Consider the following 21,679-nt stretch of genomic DNA (forward strand, 5'->3'; position numbering starts at 1 on the left):
CGTTGCTGCCATCGCTGAAGGCGCCCTCCGCTGCCATGGCCGCCTGCCTGGCGTGGTGGGCCCAACGCTTTGTCGAATGGTCCTTAAGTGTCTTAGGTTTAAACCTACTACATGCTCTGCAGTTCGCCTCGGGGTGGTCCCTCGGCAAGCAGAGATTGCACGTGGCGTGCCTGTCGACCCAAGGGTATTTGCGATTGCACTTGGGACAGAATTGAAAAGGGGTACCCTCCATACGCACCTTGAGGCAGCGGGCTGGTAAGTGTAGGAAATGTATAAGATGTACCTATATACCAAGAGTGTAGAGTATGTCCAACCCCCCACTCTCCCTACTTGCAGGGCCGAGGCCAGAGGGCTTCCAAGGCCCGGGCCGAGGCCAGAGGCCTTCCGAGGCCCAAATCCGTCGTGCAGCAGCCGACGGTCGAATTCTTCTCCAAGCCGTCATCGAGTGTCGAAGTTCGACGTTGGGGTGGGGAAAGGATGTAAATTTATCGATATTTTAGCAAAAGTATGGCTAAGGCCAGGGGACTCCGCAAAATGCTTCCGACCAGTATGGTGGAAAAAAACAATCTGAGGATCCTAGACGCGTGAGGGATCTTGGGTACAGTGGACGTCACACTAGGGATAGTATTACTGGCACGCCCTGTGTCGACGCCCATTTGAGTTTCGAAAAACAAACTAATACTCCGCAGCTTCCACTAGATGTCGGCCTATGCACAGCATGTGATCTAAGCAGATTCCACAAGCCTCAGCAATATATATATGTAGGAAAGTCCATTTGAGCCAAGTCACACATTCCACAAAGCCAACTAGTAGCCAACGCTGGAAGTTCACCTCCAGTTCTAAGCCACAACAGCAAGGCATTGTGGATATGCAAATGAGCTCAAATGCAAACCTTTGTCTCCAGGAAACCGTCTTTGTCTAAGAGGGCAGTGCTACTTTATATCAAATGATGACAAAAATAAGTATCTTTGTCTTTAAACTGTGTTTCAACTATTCTTTACAGCTCAGGGTTCCCTTCCCCAAGTCTTAGATGCACCAATTGTAGGTTTCCTTTTCACACAACTGCAAACTTCCTTGTTAGCATATAGGAGTTGTGTGGTCTTGGCACAGTTAGACCAAACGGTCCACCCATAAAAGGTCACACAACCAGGAAGCTTGCATTCACTTTCAACAGTTCTTTATTCAACAGGTAGGAGATCTCTGGTCTGGGCGCAGTTGTTGGATCCCACGATCCACCCATTACCGGTCACGCAACCAGGAACTTCCAGTTCTCTTTAAGTAGTTCAATATTCAGTCAAAGTGGTTTCTCAAATGCAGTTCCACAACAAGCACTTTCTCAACTTTGACTCCAACTCTGCACCTTCATCCAACTTAGTTTCCTGTTTGCTTTCAGTTCATAGTTCAATATTTAGCTGGTTTGTTATTTGTATTCAATTTGGTATTCAATGTTAGAAGTTGTGCTAATATTCAAAATTAATAGCCATGCATTTCCTTTCACTTCGGTATTCAACATGTGCAGTTTTGCTCATTTAAATGCATTTTAGCTTATTTCCTTCAGTTCGGTACGCAATAAATGCAGCTTTACTTGTTTCATTCAGTTCGGTATTAAATATATGCAACTTTGCTTACTTTTGTGGTCCGCTACTATATTCACGGCCCCTTGGTGTGCCCAGGTGGTTCCAGTGTCCCTGACAACTTACCAGGAACTGACAGCTCCTTTTTGCGGCTTCTCCCCAAGCTGGAAAGCCTGTTTGCCAGGTGCTCGATTCAGCACACGCTGGCTTACATGCTATGCTCTGCCTCCGCTCCACAGCAGCCTCTGCTGCCTGCCTTCCCTGACGAGGGTTCCCAGTCCTGCATAGTCCCAATGGCAGGACTCCTGAGAGATTTGTTGGTGTCTCGGCTTCTCGCTCTCCAGCACAGCCCTGGATATAAAAAGGATCCCTGCTCAAGTTCCCCAGGTCTCTCCTCCTTTCGCTGCTGCTTCCTCTTAACCTACTGCTCCCTTGTGCTTCTGCATTCCACCTTTTATACAGCGGTGGTCCGTCAATGGGCTGCAGGTGTATTCCATCAATTAAATCTGTCTGACTGATTAAAAGGATATGCCTGACCTCCATGCATCTTGTTTGTCCCAGTACCAAAGTGATGAGAGTAAGTGGTGGCCATTACTCTCATTTGCATCTTCCTCGTCTTAGTCCTGTCAGGTACCCCGAGAGAGGAACTGTTTTATAATGACCCATAAAAGTTGGGGTAGGGTTTGGAAGGTTGTCTCGCCTAAAGGTATCTCACTCCCAATCCCCAAAGACCCCCAACCCAGGTGATCCTCTATCGCTTTTCCATCCCCAGGGTCAGGATCCAATAGCGATGACCTTTCCCTGGCCACCTGCGTAGAGGATCCAAAGGAAGTAGGAGTGAGAATACCCTCAGGTTTCACACAGTATGCATTTCTATTTAGGAGTATGAAGAATCAGTAGATTGCACGTGTTAATGCGTGCTGTTTCAGTGATAAAACTAGGTAAGGAAATTATTAAGGACATTTAATGTTAATCAGCCACACAAGAGTAATACAAATCGGTGCGGAGATGTTCTGATAGCAAGACCACGACACGGAATCGTACAAAAATGTCGACCTGGGAATTGCGACGGCCTAAAATGCCGACTTTTATTATTTTTTTAACCCGTCTTACAAAACATATATATATATGTGGGGGGGGGGTTAAAGTATAATATTAATATGGTAGGGGGCCACACTAATGTTCATAATAAACCTAACAGGTGTTCGGGGGACGTTCTATTGCACTTATTGTAGAGATCTAACTTTCTCAAGACTCTCTGATGTATAACGTACAACGCTCCAAGTGCACATTTTGACCACCTACTGGGGTGGAGGTTAGCAACAGCAAACAGAATGTGTTCAATCATGATGCTCTTACGAAATGGTTTAGAATGCTAAAGATGGTTCCTGGCATGAAACGTAAGAGGAACCCCTCTGAAATAATGCAGTCAAAATACATATTTCCAAATAGATGGCTTCCAATATTTTGGTGGTTTGCCTTTCTTAGATCTATTTTCTGGCAGGCTCCTGGGTGCACTCAAAGTAGCCAGTGAAAACAAATATATCTGCTCCCTGCTAAGATACAGTCCATTATGGTTGTTCTTGGCTCCAATTGCAGGCAATAAGTGAGTTGTCAATTCCTTTCAGGAGCCCCAGCTGGTATCCTGGCTATTAGCAGAACCATATACATGATCTACCAATTCTAGCCCTACAGATATGGGGCGTATCAGTCACTTGTGCTCCCTAAAAATAGGCAAATACTCCCAAAAAAGAAAACCAGGGAATACAAATACTCCCATCAAAAAATAGGAAACAACCATAGGGTGCCTATCTCCCTACTTTCACCCTCATAATTTAATTGGTACATTTAGACCAGTAGTACACATAGTGCCACAGAAATAAACTGCTGTTATTACTGCCTGATCTGAAGAAGCAAAATATATATTTTGGGTGCAAAGATATATGCATTACAAAAACATTTTTGTTTTACAGTTATACCATATTTTTACTTGCTTAGAACATTTTATAAAATACTCCCAATAGGAATGGAAATTACTTTTTTTTTTTTTTTTACTTCCTACAAAATTGGTTTACCCTGAACTTTAAAAAACAAGGAGTAAAAATAATCCCACTTCAAAATCATATCTGGATAACTGATCACAGTAAATGCTCAACTAGTTTGTCCTATGATGCATCACCCTGAACACCGCACATCAGTAGTTTACAATTGATGCAAAACCAAACTATGCCAATGCAATTCATGCTTCCATCTAAAATACCAATTTAAATGCACACAGAAGACCCAGAACACAGCAGAATTGTGTACTGATTCGCATAAAAAGATGCCATGTGGCCTCCCCTAGCTACTGACCCATCAGGATCAATTTACCAACACTATGATCACAGTTGTATTTCGCAGGTGGAAATGTATTGCACCTAGCTGTATTTTAGGGGAAGGAACGGTGTCACACTTAGCTGTGTTTTGGAGGTAGGAAATGTGTCGCACTCAGTTGAATTTTCGGGAGTAGGAAAGGCGTGACACTTAGATTTTTGGGGGTTGGAAATGTATTGCACTTAGCTGTTTTCTGTGGAAAAAATGTACTGCACTTAGCTGTAATTTGGGAGTAGTAAAGGCGAAGTACTAAGGTGGATATTGGGAGTAGGAAATGTATTACAACTAGCTGTAATTCAGGGGCAGAAATCATGTCGCACTATTGGATTTTGGGGGCAGGAAATGTGTCGCACAATTGGATTTTGGGGGCAGGAAATGTGTCACACAGATGGATTCGGTGGTAGAAGATATTGGGGAGGTTATCACATGTGTTGCACTTAGAAGATGTATTGAACATAAGGAACTGTGAAAGCTAGCACATGTATTGCTCCTAGAAGGAAATTGGGTATGCAAGCTTAGAAGGAACAGTGAAGGGTAGCACACGTATGGCACTTAGAGGAAATTGTGTAAGGTAGCAGAAGTATTGCATGTAAAGAACTGTGAAGGCTAGCACATGTACTGCTCTAGAAGAAATTGGGAAGGTAGCTTATATACTTAACTCAGAAGATCTCTGAACGTTACACAGATTTGAGGCTGGGCAGTGTGCTACACTTAGATGGACTTGGGAGTGGGCACTTGTGGTTCACTTTACAATGTTAGCCTGTCCATTGCGCTCGATGATATATGACGATAACCTATCCTTTGCACATAGAAGATATACAAGTTTGCCATTGTAGCACAAAGATATATGCAAGTATCCTTGATATTACACTTAGAAGACACCTGAAGGTAGCCCATTATAGAACTTAGAAGATATATAGTAAGACTATAAGGGTAGCCAGTCTTTTGAATTTAGACAAACCCATGATCCCAAGATCTTATGGTAGCTTGTCTGTCACGCCTAGAAGACGTACTAAGTTAGCCGGTCTAGTGCACTTATAAGACTTTGAGCGTAGCCTGTCTGTAGTGCCTAGAAGAGCATAGAAGGGTACCTTCTCTTTCACACAGACTATCTGATGACACAGCAAGATCAAAGATAAGCTCCACCGGACCTTAAGGTATGTATAACGCACCACTTTGCTGGACATCTGCCGCAGGTACAGATATCCATCCACACACATTAGAATGCAGCTACGACATATCGGTCTAGCTGGACACAAGTCTCTTGCACTAGCGCACTCTTGTGACCTCCTTCAGCACCCATGCATGTGCCTGACCTCTTGGGTTGCTTACTGGAGGCTAGCCAGCCCACCTAATTCCTAATCCTGGCCAAATGTACAGTCCCCAAGGGCATTCAAACCACAAGCGTGTTGGGGCCATACAAATGGGAAAAAGCGCTATATAAATGACTACTACTACAGCCTCACTGCAATAACTCACTGCCCAGACCAGTCCTTACCCAAGGATTCAAATTCCCACAAGCCCACGCAGACCAATTAAACTGCAAAGACCGAAAACGCCAGCTTCCATATCTGTCGGCTTCTGAGGTGTGTTCTTCGCATCCAAGCTGAAAACTGTCAGAGATATGCACCTAAAATAAATCCCTTTTTAGGATGTACGTTACAAGTGAGTTGCCACAAAAACTTGTAAAGTAAACGCTGACACTATGGATTGGACCAACATAGCACAGAAACAGTGCACTCATTCAGTTTATGAAACCTAACAATTTTTAAGAGTGAGGAAATCTACTGACCCGATGCTTTTCTTTTATTTTCTTCCTGTATTCTTCTTTATCAAACTTGTCTTCCTCGTGAAGTCTCTCCTTTGCCTTGCTCAGGTTGATGCCACTGGAATCCTCACATTCCTCAGTTTCCTTCACTGCAGACTTTTGTATCTGAGGCCACTGTTGGACCAGCTGTGATGCACAAAAAATTGTGAGAAATTAGAGGAAATAGCACCCAGCTTCCCACAAAATTAGTGGTGTTACTCTCAGGACGAATTAACCGAGCAGCTGTTAGGTAATAGACTCGATGTATCAATGATTGTGGTCATGGACAGAGTAGGGAGAAAAAAAACGTTCATCTACCGAAAGTGGCATCTTAAATAAACATGAAATCCACCCATCTGTCATTTCACATTTTTCTTATAAAATTATTTGCCATACATTAGATCTTGGTTCAGGTGCTTTACAAATGGGCCCACTCTAGCATCAGCCAATTAAAATTGAAAACAGGCGGAATGTGTGTACGAAGAGCTTGCATGTCTCAAAGTATTCAGTGCTTAAGTGCTGCCAAAATACTTTTTCACCACAAGAGAACTATTCTTGTGCCCAAACAAGATGTTCATAGACCAGAGGAAAGGCTTTATATCATTTTAGATGGAAATCACTCATGTGTTCCTGTACAGGTCTATTGCATCGAACATAAACTAACAGCTAGAACCAATATATTTAGATAGCTATAACCTATATGAATAAACAGACAAATCATGGAAGCAGGCTTGGGAGGCATGTAAAGTTTGATTTATTTGCTACAGCCAAGCACACGGAACAGCGTCTTGTTTTCTTTTCATATTTCAGTGGGAATGCACATGTAGAAGAAACAGCATGGTTAAAGTACACAGCCTAACTCGATGTTGCTGCAGGTCTCGTGGGAAGTTGGGTATGGCTGCGATAGCAAACGCTGGGTGGAGCGATCAATCTTGGGCTCTTAAAAATCCACTGAACGGAGCGGCGAAAAATAGGCTTGGTGCTACAGAGACAAACATCTGGTCTGTTTTCCTTAGCGGTCTGGTCTTGTTTACATAGTAATGGACTGCCCCCCTTACATCTAATGTGTGGAGTTTCACCTCAACTGAGCTAGTTGGATTCTGAAAGAAGGGCGGTAGCTCAATGGATTGGTTTACATGGAATTTGGTAAGGAATTTAGGAGAGAACCTCGCAAGAGTATGTGAAACTAATTTGTCCTTATGAATGATAAAGAAAGGATCCTACACTGACGACGCTTGATATTCACTAACTCTTCTTATGGAAGTAATAGCCACTAAGAAGGCAGTCTTGTAAGTCAGGTGTTTAAGGCCTGACTTGTGCATAGGCTCGAACGCGGACCCATGAGCTTAGCAAGTATAACATTGATATCTCAGCCTGACGGTGGGTTAGAAATTGGAGGCTGGGGTCTTTTTACCCCTTCCATGAAAGCCTTAATGACTGGAATTTTCCACCATGATACCTTACTCAGAGGTGGTGTAGGCTGATAAAGCCGCCAGGTTGACATTTATAGAGTTGAATACTAACCCAGAGTCTACCAAGTGGAGCATATAGTTTAGAATGAGGGATGGAGTACATTCTACAAGGCTTATTTGTTTAGACTGGCACCAGATTACAAATCTTCTCCACTTGTCGAAATGCAGTGTCTAGTGTCTGGTTTACGAGCCTCCTTGAGGATATCCATACACCGTTGTGGCAGATTAAGGTGTCCAAAATATGACCTCAGGAGCCAAGCTGCCAGGTTCATTGAGTGTGGTTGAGGGTGTACTGTCATTCCCCCGTGTTGGGTCAATAGGTTTGTCTGACACAGGAGTTTAATGGGACCGTACATCGCCAGTTTGCGCAGAGGTGGATGCCATGGCTGTCCCGCCCACATGGGAGCAACTAGGACGAGAGTCATTTGTTCCCGGTGAATCATGTTCACTACCTTGCTCAATAAGGGATGTGTGGGGGGCGGGGGAGAAGCGTAAGCAAATTTCCCTGACCAGTTCATCCATAGGGCGTTCCCCTTGGAGCCTGGTTGGGGGAACCTGGACGCGAAGTCTGGCCATTTCTTATTTTCTCCTGTAGCGAACATGTCCAGTGTTCTTCTGGTAGGGGATCTCTGCTCAGAGAGTCTGCTAGGATGTTGAGTACCCCTGGAACATGTTGGGATGATAGGAACATTCCCCGTTTCAGTGCCCACCTCCATATTTTCTGTGCCAGCTTGGACAGATTTGGAGAGTGTGTGCTCCCTTGTTGTGTATATAGAACATTGCAGTGGTGCTGTCTGTTGAGATCTGAACCTTCTGGTGCATCAGTGCTTCGAATGCTTGAAGAGCTTTGAATAATGCAAGTAGTTCCAACAGGTTGATGTGGTTCTGTGCCGTGATGAGAGTCCACAGACTGTGTGGTAAAGGTAATACGCCCCCCGACCCGGAGAGTGATGCGTCTGTTGTAACGATCACTTGCGCCTCTGGATCGTGGAAGGGTTTTCCCTTTAACAGATTTTCCTTTGTCCACCAGTGTAGGTTTTAACTAGTGTTGACAAAACAACCACTAGATCGTCCCACTGACCCGCTTACCTGAGACCACTGTTTCGTCAACCACTCCTGCATTGGGCGCATGCGCAGACGTGCGTGTGGGACCAGGTATATGCACAATGCCATCATGCCTAGTAAAAGCGTTGCTTTGCGTATGCTTATCTGGGGACCGGCTTGATACAGAGATATTTGCCGAAGCATGTTTTGCACTATTTCCATGGAAGGAAAGGCCAAGGCTGTTCTCGTGTCTAAGATAGCTCCCAGGGGGATGGTTCGATGGTTTTTGGAGGAGCTCCACACAATAACCTCACGCTACTGTCGATAGCACCCACTTGTCCATGGTTATTCCCTCCCATGCGTGGGTGAAGTGTGAAATCTGTCTCCCTACTGGGGAGGCATGGGAGGGCACCTGTAGCGGGCTGTCATTGCTTGGAAGGTGTTCCTCCACCACTGGAAGTGGAGGACCTTCCCCGGCCACGGAATCTGCGCTGGCCTCTCTGATAACCCTGTGACGCCTGACCTTGGTTGTTATACCAGGAAGAATTTTGACCTCATCGGTAACTAGAGCCTTTTGGGGAATTTTGGCCACAAAAGTGGCAGAATTAGTTCCTGGCTCTTTGACTAGATGGTTTATTAGTTAGTTGGCGGAGGGACTTGAGGGTGTCATATTCCTCCTTGGCGGACTTAAGGGCATCTTCTACTGCTTTGCCGAATAAGACTGTTGGTTCCACTGGCATGTTAAGTAACGTTGCCTGGGTCTCAAGCTTAAAGCCGGACTGGCAAAGCCAAGCGTGGCGCTTGATTATGGTTCTTTCAGTGATTATTTGGCCTGCATTATCTGCAGCGTTGAGGTTATTCTTGAGAATGCAGCTGGAAGTAGCTTTGCCTTCAAGCTGCTACTAATGCAAGTTGAGACTTTAAAGGCTCGGGAGAAGAATCTATTAGGGTAGTTATTTCATCCCATTTATGGCAATCATAACTTGCCAATGTTAGGCAGAAACCTGTGCAGTTCCCTCTGGGACCACTGCAAAATATTTAGAATTACAGGTGTTTGGCAGTAAACCCACTTGGTAGCAGTCTGTACCACACAGATTCACTTGGTAGCTGTGGCTGAGCAGTCAGACTTCCCTCAAGAAGAGTTAGGCAGTATACAGAGTATTCACAATAGGTCAAGAGGACACAGTAGAACAAGTAAACACTGACCAGGGCTTGGTGTAAAAGAGATATAATTATTTATTTAAAACCACATCTAGAAAAACACACAGGCACCAATAGTAAGCAATTCAAAAACACGGTCACTAAAAGATATACACTCCCTTAAAAGAATATTAGACAAGTCTTAAGTAAAGCCCCACTTATTTTCAGACAGCAGTGAGCGCTTAACGTAGATGGCACTCTAATAATTTGTTTTAAAAAAAGGGAGAGAAAAGCAGAGAACAAGTTGAAACAGATCCCAACACTTACCAGAACATAAGAAGAGAGGAAGGCAAAGTAAAACCGTGAAGTTAGAGTTCAAGAGGCCGGATCCACTTTCAGAGGATCCAAACGAAATGTGTCCAGGGTCACACGGTTGCAGTGCACAAAAAGTCTTTGTAAAGGTTCAAAAAGGAGTTGGACCAAAGAAAGGGACCAGTTAGAGGGTCAAGGCGGCCAGCCCAGTCCAGAAGGTTAAGGGGTTATTATTACCTTGTAGCAATCTTTAGAAAGGGTGCCTGGCGGACACAGTACCTTAAAGTGGTGAGAACGCTCCAGCGGGGGCAGTTGTTCCTGGCAGCGGATGCAAGTTGGTGCTTCGTCCGGGGGGAAGAGAGGATCTCGTCGTGGAGGAAGACAGGAGTCCGTTGCACTGCCAGGGGAGAAACCAGCCGCGGAGTTTCTCAGGTACAAGGAGCAGTCCGGTGATTCGCGGTTCAGTGGTGAGTGGCTAACCGGCTGCCGGGGTGCTTGGCACGGGCAGTTCGACCACAAACCGGGCTGGGGTGCGAAGAAAGAAAGGTAAACTGGTTGTGCCCACCAGTCAGGGGAAGAAGCCTCTCCAGCCGGGAGATCTTCTCTGTCGTCGGGAAGTGGTGAGTCGGTTCTGCAGGGCTCCACCGGCGGTGTCGTCATGGTAGGTCAGCTCAGCTTCTCCCTCGTCGGATTCTCAGGTCCTGTGGCGACTTCTGAAGTTCCAGTTCCCAAAGCCCTGCTTTTATGCAGAAAACCCCCATTCACTCAGCCTAGCTGTCACTCAAACATGCTAAGTGGTGAGCCGGGCCAATCACACAAGAGTGCGACTTCAGTTACCCGACCAGTACGTCCACAATATGATGGTTTGTACTGGTTTCTGTTAATAATTTGGGACTAGTAAAGCCAATGGTGACTTTACATGCCCTGGGAGACAGTAGTCAGTCCCAGGGTATGGAGTCTATGGTGGGGTGTTACTATGACACCCCTGTGTTACGGCACGGAGGGTGCTGTGTAACACATATAGGAAAAACACATGAGACCCTATGGAGTAAAGGAACCCATAGCCCATAAAACACATTACCAGTCAAAGGAATACCATAAATCATGTCCAAGAGTGGGAGAAAAAGAGTCTCACTATTGGAAGGAGGAAAAAACAAACTCCAGAAATCCAGCAAAGCTGCTGGGGGACTCACTAGGTTAGGAAATTCAGCCTAAAGAGAGAATTCTCCCTAACAGCCAACAGCGTAGATTTGTTGGCGATTCTAGCTTGAAACGCTGCCGAAGTCGCTACCTTCCTTCCCATGGTATAGAGCTTCTTGCTCTCCTTGTCTGGGGGTGCCTCTGAAGATGCTAGTGGTGTCCCTGCCCTTTTACAGGTAGTTGTGACCACGAGTGAATCCGGCTTAAGTTGGACCCTGATATAGAGCAGGTCAGATGGCGCTGGGCACAAAAGTTTCTCTACCCGCGGGTTTACTGCCCGTGCTTGATTAGGTGTCTCCAGTGAAGGTTGGCTTCTTCTCTGGACAGATTCTAAAATTGGGATAAATTGGGTGGCAACCTTCTTGTCTCCCAAAATATCATCCACAAAGTCCTTGTCTTGCGGAGTCTCCTGTGTCTGGATGCTAAAGTGCTCAGCTGCTTTGATTAATATGTCGTTGTGGAGGGGCTGATTATCCACCAGAGAATCAGGCACTGGGGAATCTTGTTGAACTGGTGAGGCCAGGGTATACACCTCTGCCTCATCATCATCATCATCATCATCATCATCATCATAGTAATGGTCAGATTGCTGGTAGTCCTCATTATCCCCTTCAGTGTCTGTATTAACATCATAAAGATCAGCTGCTGCACAAGAAGCCAGGGGCTGTGAGCTGGAAGCCAGAGTAGTAGGAGGTGTAAGCTGAAAGTTTTCGAAAGCATAAGGGGTTTAAAAAAAAAATTGGCAAAAATGGTTGTTCTTTTCATTACTCTATGTCTTACATAGGGCTGAACTGGGGATGACCCCAGGGTACTAGGGGTTAGGGACTTGTAGTAAGGGTGCAGGTGTGGATAGGCACTTATTCTGAAAGGCTTCAGCAAAGGAACCCTTTTTTTGTGGTGCATGTATAGTCTCCTAAGAATGGGTAGACTTGTCCTTATGAGACTTGTCTTTAGACTTTTCTTTATGCTTCTTGGAATGAGTAGCCTTTAGCAGGCTCTCAGGGACATGTTTCTTAACCAGGAGAGACAACCCAGTGTTTTCTGACCCTACCGCCGATTTCGATGAAGGATGTCGACTCTCTGTAGTGCAATGGACCTCTGCCTAGTCTGCTGACGATAGGCGTTCAGTCAATGTTGTTTTATGGGCAGTGTCCTTCGGTTTCCGGGGCATTTCATGGGGTGATCAGGACCTCAAGTGTCCAGAGGACAGGGAATCTGCAGACCTCCTCCTTGACACCGTATCTGGGCATTTGTTGGACGGCGCCGACTCATCGCCCCGGGATGTGTGTTTAGTGGAAGTGCTCTTGCTGCCGGGTATCGTCCCCGTAAAAGAGCCTCAGGCCTGTCTCTTGGTGCCGGGGGCTTGCACTTAGGAACTTGGCTATTCCCCGTCGCCCTTGCCGTCCGCAAAGACGGTGACGCTGCCGTCACTGGAAGCTCCCACCACGTCAATGGGGGCCTCGCCCTGCATTGCGTGATGGGCCCAGTGCTTGGTTCTACTGTCTTTAAGAGTCTTGGGTTTGAAGAACTTGCAGGCTCGACAATGCCCCTCGTTGTGGTGGCTGTTCAGACACACGTTGCACACTCTGTGTTTGTCGATCCACAGAAATGTTTTATTACACGTGGTGCAGAATTAAATGGTGTTCTATCCATGTTTGGGAAAGGCAGCCGGGCGAGAAAGGGAATGGGTGGGAAAATGCATTGTACAATGACCACCCCCACCCCCCCTACTGTGAGGGCCTAGGACAGGTGGGCATTCCAAGGCCGAAAGGGTCAGTCGAATCATGAACTCGTACGACGGTACTGTCTTTTCCACCGCGTCGATGAATTGGTCGATGTCGGAAGGAAAAGGACAGAAAGAGTAAGCTATTTTTTACTTGTTATAAGCAAATGGTGTTAGCCGAAATTCAACTCTGCGATAAGCATCCGCTAATGATGGTGGAAAAAAACAATCTGAGGGACCGCAACGTGTGAAGGACCAGGAGTATAGTGGACGTCGCAGTAGGGATAGTATTACTGGCACGCCCTGTCGACGTCCCTTTACGAGTTTCGAAACAGAATCCACAAGCCTCAGATAGATTATATATATATATATATATATCACACGGCCCGCAGTAGTAGCAGCCGTGTAGTTATGGTAAATTGCTAAACTCATAGGAAGACCACTTTTTCGGCGGCTTATAACTTGGCTGCCCCTGGACAAATCCTCAACAAACTTTGCAAAAAAAGTATATGGCCGGGTCTGAATTATTTCGCCAAGTTGGGGGAGGTGTCCCAATTTTTTTTCCCCATAGACTGAATGGGGAAAAACTTTGCGCACAGCTACAGGCCGAACAGCTGGACGGGTTTTCACCAAGTTTGCGGCAGGAGCGGGGGCTTGGGTCAGAAAGCATGCTTTTGTGCGTTTGCTGGAAATCCGACCAGTAGTTTTATTGCAAATAACTGAAATGTACGTCCAAAATAATTAGTGATATCTGGGTACGCTCCGCGGACCCATTTCCCTGTTCGCTCCGCAGACAGAAGTGTCATCGACTCGCGGTACGGCATGCTGTCGGAGAAGTTTGGACGCGGCCGGTGGTTGGCTGGAGGGAAGCGTAGTGTACGTCAACATTTTTTGGGAAAGCTGCCAGGTGCATCGGAGGACAGTGCGGTGGCGGAAGGGTCTGGAAAATGTACCGTACGGAATGCGTTGGTAGCAATAAGGCAAGGGACAGGTGGGGGAGTGAGAAGTGCTCAATGTGACATATGTAGGTGAGTACTGTGTGTGCTGATTGGAGGAGGCTGTCTTAACGGCCCCATAGCTTCTGCCGCAACCGGTTTGCAGCGACCTCGTTTCGTGGTGAGTGGGGGAGGTGAATTGCAGAAGGGGAGTGATTTGCACATGACATAGGGTGGGTGGGAGCGCGGGTGCCTGTGCTCTGTGGATGGAATGTGGTAGTTGGCGACTTGGTGGCATGCATGGGGGTGAATGAAGGTGCGGCGTGTCTGTGGAAGGATTGGACTAATGGGTGCATGGGCGATGGCCGTAGGCCGTTGGGCATGCACTCAAGAGTGTAGGGCTGCAACATACCCACCGCAGGAATGCATGTTTCCCTCTGCATTTGGTAAAGGGTGCTGCTTGTATAGTGTGGTATGTGCAGATTGGTTGCAGTAGGGCTAGTGTTGCGACCAGAATGTGGATAGGTGGGCAGTGACACAGTACTTTGTGAATGGAAGTGGGGGCGCCCAAAGTAAGTGAATAAAAGTGCACAGGGGTGGAGGAGAGTGTTTTCTTTGGACATTATGTACACTGTTGCAATATGTTGCTGCGTGGCGATACGCAGGTTGGGTAGGAGTGCTGGTGGTAGTGCTGTGTATGTGGATGGTGGTAGTGGGTGCCATGGTAACATGCATGGTGGCATTACGTTGCTGTGTGTGGGTGTTCACGGCCTACGCGGTGTGCAGATTTCTTCAAGTAGGCCCAATGTTGTGAAAATGTTGTAAGTAACAACACTTTGTGAATGGCTGTGAGTAGTGGTGGCGGAGGCTGTGGTGTGTTTGTGGATTCTGGCAATTGCGATCGGTTTTCTTGCATGGGTGTTTTGTTTGTGCTTGATGTTAGCTGCCCACATGACCTTTCTGTGAAGTGGTGCAATTTGGTGTTGCTTAGCGCCATGGCACTGTACAGGTTGGGTAGGAGTGCTGGTAGCAGTGATGTGTATGTGGATTGTCGTATTTGCTGACATGCATGGTGGCATTACATTGCTGTGGTTGTGTTCAAGGCCTAGACTATTGGGTGCATGGCCAAAGGGCGTAGGCCATGCACTCAAAAGCCTAGGCATTGAGGACACCCATGGCAGTAATGCATTTTTGAATGTGCACCAGATACAGGGTGGCGGCATGTAAGGAATGGTTGTGGAGCACATTTCATCCGTTATAGCCCAGTGTTGCAAACAGATTGTGGGTAGGTTGGAAGTGGCACAATACTTTGTGAGCGGAAGTGGGTACGCCCATAGTATGTGATTGAAAGTGCACAGGGATGGAGGAGAGATTGTTTTGTTTGTACATTATGTTAATTGTTGCAATTTGTTGTTGCATAGGTGCATGGCGGTGCGCTGTGTTAGAAGATGCAACAGTGAAAAGTCACACAGTGTGGCCTCTGGGTGCAGTGTTTGCATACTGTCAGTATGGTAGAGCTGCAGGTGTGTCCAAGGCCTAGACTATTGGGTGCATGGCCGAAAGCCGTAGGCCATGCACTCAAGAGCCTAGGCCTTGAGGACATCCATGGCAGTAATGCATTTTTGAATGTTAATCAGTTAGAGGGTGGTGACATGTACGGAATGGTTGTGGAGCACATTTCATCCGTTATAGCCCAGTGTTGCGAACAGATTGTGGGTAGGTTGGAAGTGGCACATTCTGATGCTTGTTAATCTGCTTAGAATCACATACTGTGCATATGGTCCGACATCCAGTGGTAACCGCGGAGTATTGCAGCTTGTCGTTCGAGGATCGAAAGGGGACGTCGGCATAGGCGTGTCTGTAACACTATCCCTATCGTGACGTGTAGTGTACCCAAAATCCCTCACGCGCAGAGGTCCCTCAGATTGTTTCTTTCCGCCCAGATTACTGGTCGCTCTAATGAGGAGCTCTTGTCGTTATTCCCGTTAAGTCACTTTGACTGTTGAATCCTGTGAAACAACGCCGAAGACTGCGGCAGACTTTCAACGCCTGTTGATCCCAGGGGGAGGGGGCAATGCCGTCCACGTGGCCGGGCCTTCTGGCCAGCCTACACAGTAGGGCGAGTGGGGTCGGGGTGGACATATCCTTTACAAGTATGCCTTTCCTCTTTTCACCGTCGGCTCCCTGGGTTTTGTCATCACTTTAATTGTCTTTCGCTATGGAAAAGACGCCATTTAGATTTTGTCCCTCGTGCAGGGCCAAATATCCTTGGAAAGACGAGCACACTCGGTGCAACAATTGTCTGCCCCTCAACCACAAAGAAGCGAGTTGCGCGGCCTGTAGACTTCTGCGCCCTAAGATGCTTAAGGAACGCTGCTTAAAGCGGTGGGCGGCCTACGGCATGCTGCAGGCTGTATGTTCTTCCCCCACCGTTGCAACCGCCGAAAGTGATGGGGAAACTAGCGATGACCAGGTTTCCGTATCGGAAGCCATTGACCTAACTGCAGACCGCTCTCGGTCCACGACGCTCGTCCTCGACCCCACTAGGCTCGACAAGCATCCCCCAGTGGACGGCCAGATGGCGTTCAATGCCATCTTGAAGAAGGCAGCTGACCACTTTCAGATCGCCACTCAAGAGGCCTTACCAGACTCTGATTTCACAGGGGATATACTCAAAGAAAAAACTCCAGCCAGCCAGGACATCGCCTTGTTGAACTCAATCAAGAGGAGGTTGGCACCTTCTTTGTTGACACCTGCACAAACCAGGGCAGTAAACCCTATGGTGGAGAAGCTGTTTCGGCCTTCTCGGCCGACCCTGCCTACATAAAGGTCATGCCACTCCAGATTCTTTAGTGGTTACCACAACTAGAAAACGGGCTAGTGCTCCCCTGTCTACAGGAGAAGCACCACCCGATAAGGAATCCAAGGGACTTTATGCACTGGGCAAAAGAATAACAACGGCTGCTGCGTTTACCACCTGTATAGCCAATAACACCACTCTATTGGCCAGCTATGCAGACGTCCAGTGGAACCTTCTGCAAGGCCTTCAAGAAGTGCCAGAGCCTACACGCACCAAGTTGCTCGCCATTGTATCGGAGGGCAAGCAGGTGAACCAGAATGTGCTCAAAAACACTCTGGACGCTGCAGAGACAGCAGGTTGATCCCTGGCACAAAGTACCCTGCTCAAGAGACATGCATGGCTCAGTAACTCCGGCTTCAGACCAGAGACCCAAGCATCACTAATTAACAAACCCGTTGAAGAGACCAACCTGTTTGGAAAGGCAGTGGACGATGCACTCGAAACAGCCAAGAAAGAACATGAAACACTCAAGCCGCTTCAACAAATTACCCAGAAACCCTCTCCTCAGAGAGGAGGCGGCTCCACCGATCCTTTCGTGGGCAATCTAGTTTTCCGCAGAACTAGTATAATGCAGGAAACAACTGGAATTCCGGGTGAGGGTCTAATACCTCCACCACTTATCCACCCAGAGGACAGCGGCGTGGGAAGGGTAGAGGCAGAGGTTCCAACCCCAGAGACGCCCCAGCCTCTGGTCAGGATTTGACCTTCGGATCCAGGTCCCCTCCCATGCCACCCCAGTCGGGGGGCGAATAACATCTTACCTCACTGCATTGGAGGGGATAAGAGACCAGTGGGTACTCAAGACGGTCGCCCATGGGTGCTGTATAGAATTTGCCCGACCATCCCAATTCAGACTGCCAAGACCAAGACGCCGGACCACCTGCATATCCTACTGCTAGAGGTGAGACCCATCTAGGAAAGGACGCCATAGAAGCCATCCATATTCTACAGGTAAACAAGGGCATTTATTCAGTGTACTTCCTTGTACCCAAAAAGGATCTCACCATGCGCCCTGTGCTAGACTTGCACAGAGAGAACAAGTTTGCCAAAACTCAAAAGTTGTGTATGGTCACTTTACAGGAAGTAATCCTGCTGTTGAAACAGGGGGTTTACATGGCAACACTGGACATGAAAGATGCATACGTTCATATTTCAATGTTGCCAGTGCACAGAAAATACCTAAGGTTCATGATAGAGGAAAAGCACTATCAGTTCAAGGTACTCCCCTTGGGCATTGCCTCGGCACCAAGGGTGTTTACAAAGGTACTAGCAGTAGCAGCAGCAAACTTGCGCACACGTAGGTGAGAGCAGCTCGCCGGGCAGCCCAGTTGCAGGTTGGAAACCCTGCCGGTCCATCGGGGCCTGGAGTTGAGTAATCCTTTGTTTTTTCATTTGTTTTGCACTCCGAGCGCGTTGTGTTTCTCCTCCCCTCCTCCCCTTGCAGCCTCTTCCTGGTGCCCTCCTCCTTCCCGCCTCCTTGGCCGCCAACCACCTCCTTCCCTCTCCCCCTTTGGATGCAACCTTGTGTCTTATACTGACCCTCCTGGGCAGCCCCCTGCCCGGCAGCCGCCACGGCTAAGGGCCCCCTTAGGCAAAGGGCGGCTCCCTCGACTGCGGCTCCTGTTTGTGTCTGCAGGTGTCCGCAGGGGACGCCTGTTGCCTGCTAGTATCCCGATTGTCTCACTCGCCTACCTGCCTACCCCTCCTCCGACTCATCGACACAGCTGTGCCTTTCCCCTTTTGCTAATTGCGCACTGTGCCAGTATTTAAAATTGCTCTGTGAAACTAGGCCTTTCTCCCCTTCTTAGGATTCTCACACTTAGGTCACTTCCCCCCTGGTTCTTGATCTTTGGAGCTCTTAACCCTGAGAGTCTGTTTCTCCTGCGCTACTCGATTGCCACCTACTATCTTGTCCGCTTGCTCTCTCCTGTGTCTTCCCCTCTCTCCCCCCCTGCCTCTCCCATCACTCTCTATCTCTCCTATCTTCTCCAATTGCTTCTCTATTGACTATCCTGCTCTCCTCACTAAATCTGGTAGGAAAAAGTTTAAAAAGGACATCCTGGTCTCCAATCCAGGCTTCCCTATCGCTGACACCTACACCAGTGCTTCCTCCAAGGAAACTCTCACCGACATCCTCTTTTTTGTGCCCTCACCTGACCTATGGACCCTTCATATGGTCGCTGTGCTCTCTCCTTTCTCCTCTTATCGCATTAATGGTGGCACCCGTTGAGATGTCCTCTTGGCCTCCTTCCAATCCTCTAAGGCCATCATTAATGTCTACTCTAATAGGAGCGTCTTGGTCCAAGGCCCTTAGGCCAACCTTCGCCTCTTTGCTAGACGCTTCCCGCACCTCATCAACTTCCTTTCCTCTCCTGCTGTCCCCCCTCCTCTGTCTTCGGCTACCTTGCCTCCACCTCCCTCCTGGTCCACTCTCGTGTTCCTTACTCACCTCCGCAGGGCGTACCTCTGATCTGTACCCCTCCCCGGAAGTCCTTCAAGGATGGCAACCTTCTCCACATTGCCACTCTTAACTCTCACTCTGCCGTCAAACATTCCTCTGATATCTGTCGCCTTCTGGAGCAACTGGACCTTGATGTCCTTGGTCTCACTGAGACATGGTTCACGGCCAGCTCTGTCACCAACCTTGACACACTCCTACCTGACGGATACAAGATCCTCTCCGTGCCCAGGCCCAACTGTGCTGGGGGGGGGGCGTTGCCCTTATCTTCCCTGAGTGGATTCCTGCCACGGTCACTCCTACGCAGACCTAATCCTCTTTTGAATGCCTTGTCTGCCGACTCTCTCTCTCTCTCCTAGCCATTCCCTTACCGTCGCTACTATCTATCGGCCACCCAGTCAAATTTCATCCTTCCTTTGAGTGGGCGGACCTCTCCTCCTCACTCCTGTCCTCAACCACTCAACTCCGCTTTCTTGGAGACTTCAACATCCACCTGGATGCCTCCTGCCCCCCCCTCTGGACTCTTTTGCGACCTCTGCGACTCTCTCTCACTCACTCACTATTCTCCCGTCTGGGCCGACTCATTCTGCAGGCCACACTCTTGATGCTCTGATCTCTTCTGACCTTCCCCTCTCTGTCCCTCTCTCTCCACTCCTCTCTCCTGGAGTGATCACTTTCTCCTATCCTCCCACCTCACCTTCCCTACCCCTCAGGCAAAGCCACCTTCATCACTGCCACCCTCCTTCTTGGTCATCCGACCCATGAAGCGCATGTCAGTTAAGGCTTTCGCCGCCACCTTCTCGCTTCGGCTGACTCCCACCCTGACAAAGCCCTCTCCACTCTGCTATATCTGATACTCTTGATATCCTTGCCCCGGTCATGAGAATCCGCCTGAAGCCCAAAGCCAAATGTATCTCCTGGTATGACTCGGATCTCGTCACCCTAAAACGCAAGTGCAGGGTGGCAGAGAGGAAATGGCGTGCTTCATGTTCATCCTCTGACAAACTGACCTGCCGCCTGCTCCAAAGGCAATACCGGCTCTCCGTTCTCACCAAGAAGAGAGCCGTTATCCAAGCCTGCATCTCTGCGGCATCTAACAATTCAGCCGAACTCTTTAAAATCTGCAAGGAGTTGGCCAACCCTGCTGCAGTCTACCTCTCCTGTCCCCTCCCAGGCCCTCTTCAGGGCACTGGCCTCTCACTTCATTTCAAAAACTCAGGACATCCTGTCCTCAGTTTCCTCCTATCACCTCCCCCCTCTATTCCCTGCTCTTCCTCTGTCCCTTCTGCAGCCACCCCTCCTCCCTCCTTATCTGCCTTTCCCCTTTTTTCTGCTGACGAGGTTTCCAGACAAGTCTGATCTATGAAAGTCTTGTCAAAACAGGTCCGCCCCTGTTCCTCCAAAACCATCAAGGACCACATCGACTCCGTGGCTCCTACCCGGGCTGACTTCTGCAATCACTCCTTCACCTCTGGAGTCTTCTCATCCCCCCTTAAGCACTCCCTTGTGCACCCTCTTCTGACCCCTCCTGCCTGGCTAACTATCGCCCAATCTCCATCATTCCCTTCCTGGGCAAGCTCCTGGAGAAACTGGCCATCTCCCAGCTTAATCTCCATGCTGAATCTGTTGGTAGTCTTCATGACCATCAGTCTGGCTTCAGAGCTGCCAGAAGCAAGGAAACTGCTCTCCTGAACATCTGTGAGGACCATCTCTCGAACCTTGACTCTAACACTCCATGTGCTCTCATTAGGCTCGATCTCTCTTCTGCCTTTGATAGTGTCAACCATGCCATCCTGCTCAACCGTCTCCGTGATAACCTGGGTATCACTGGTCAGGCTCTGGGGTGGCTGACCTCTTTCCTCTCCAATCGATCCTCCCGGGTCCAACTGGGGCCCTTCCTCTCTGACATCTTTTTCTCTACCTGTGGATTTCCCCCAGGGATCTAACCTCTCTCCCTGGCTGTTCAACCAGTATCTGGCACTCCTTGCCCACCGCATCGCCGCTCTCTGCCCTGACTTTCACTGCTATGCGGATGATACCCAGCTCATTTTCAGGCAACCCTCGGCCTCCTCTTCTCCTTCCCTCATCTCAGACTGTCTTTCTGCTATCCAGGAATGGTGCGCCGCCAATGACCTTTGCCTTAATGCCAGTAAGATTGAGATTTACTCATCGGCACACCCACTACCTCCTTCCATTCAGCTCTCTGGCCGGCCTCTCTTGGCCCTCTTCTTGTTCCTACCTGCAAGGCAAAAAACCTCGGGGTCATCTTCGACTCCACTCTCTCCTTCTCTCCTCACATATCCGACATCTCTAAGAAGTCACACTACTAGCTGCAACTCCTTAGAGGTATCCTTCCTTTCCTCTCCTTCCCCCAGAAGCTCACTGTCTCCAGAGCCCTGGTTCTCTCGAAGCTGGACTACTGTAACAGCCTCAATCTAAATCTGCCTGCCTCAACTCTCTGCCCTCTGCAACTCATCCAGAACAGGACTGCGAGACTTGTCCTTGGCCTCAAGCCCAGGGACTGTATCTCTCCAGGACTGAAATCGCTACACTGGCTCCCAGTGGCTGCGAGGATTAAGTTCAAAACCCTCTGTATTGTCCACAAGGCCTTCTGGGGCCTGGGGCCAAAATACCTTCAACTCTTCCTAAATATCTTCCTTCTCGAGCTCTTCGCTCATCGGCCTCCAACTCCCTCAGGGTCAGCCGCTTCTCCAAGCAACGAGTTGGGGTTGATCTCTGTCCGCAGCAGGGGCCTCCCTCTGGAACAGCCTTCCTGCTTCC

The 21,679-nt window shown here is 48.4% G+C and overlaps 1 protein-coding gene across 1 annotated transcript in view; it reads right to left on the reverse strand.

Moving 5' to 3' along the window:
• Positions 1-21,679, reverse strand: part of DDX10 (DEAD-box helicase 10) — a 1,554,249-nt gene that overhangs the window by 662,232 nt on the left and 870,338 nt on the right. The window contains exon 15 of the mRNA XM_069640199.1: positions 5,740-5,901. Within this exon, the coding sequence (XP_069496300.1) occupies positions 5,740-5,901 (162 nt within the window). The remainder of the gene's footprint in view (positions 1-5,739; positions 5,902-21,679) is intronic.

This window comes from Ambystoma mexicanum, chromosome 7q (assembly GCF_040938575.1).
Source record: "Ambystoma mexicanum isolate Mex_15411 chromosome 7q, UKY_AmexF1_1, whole genome shotgun sequence".
Classification (NCBI taxonomy): Eukaryota; Metazoa; Chordata; class Amphibia; order Caudata; family Ambystomatidae; genus Ambystoma; species Ambystoma mexicanum.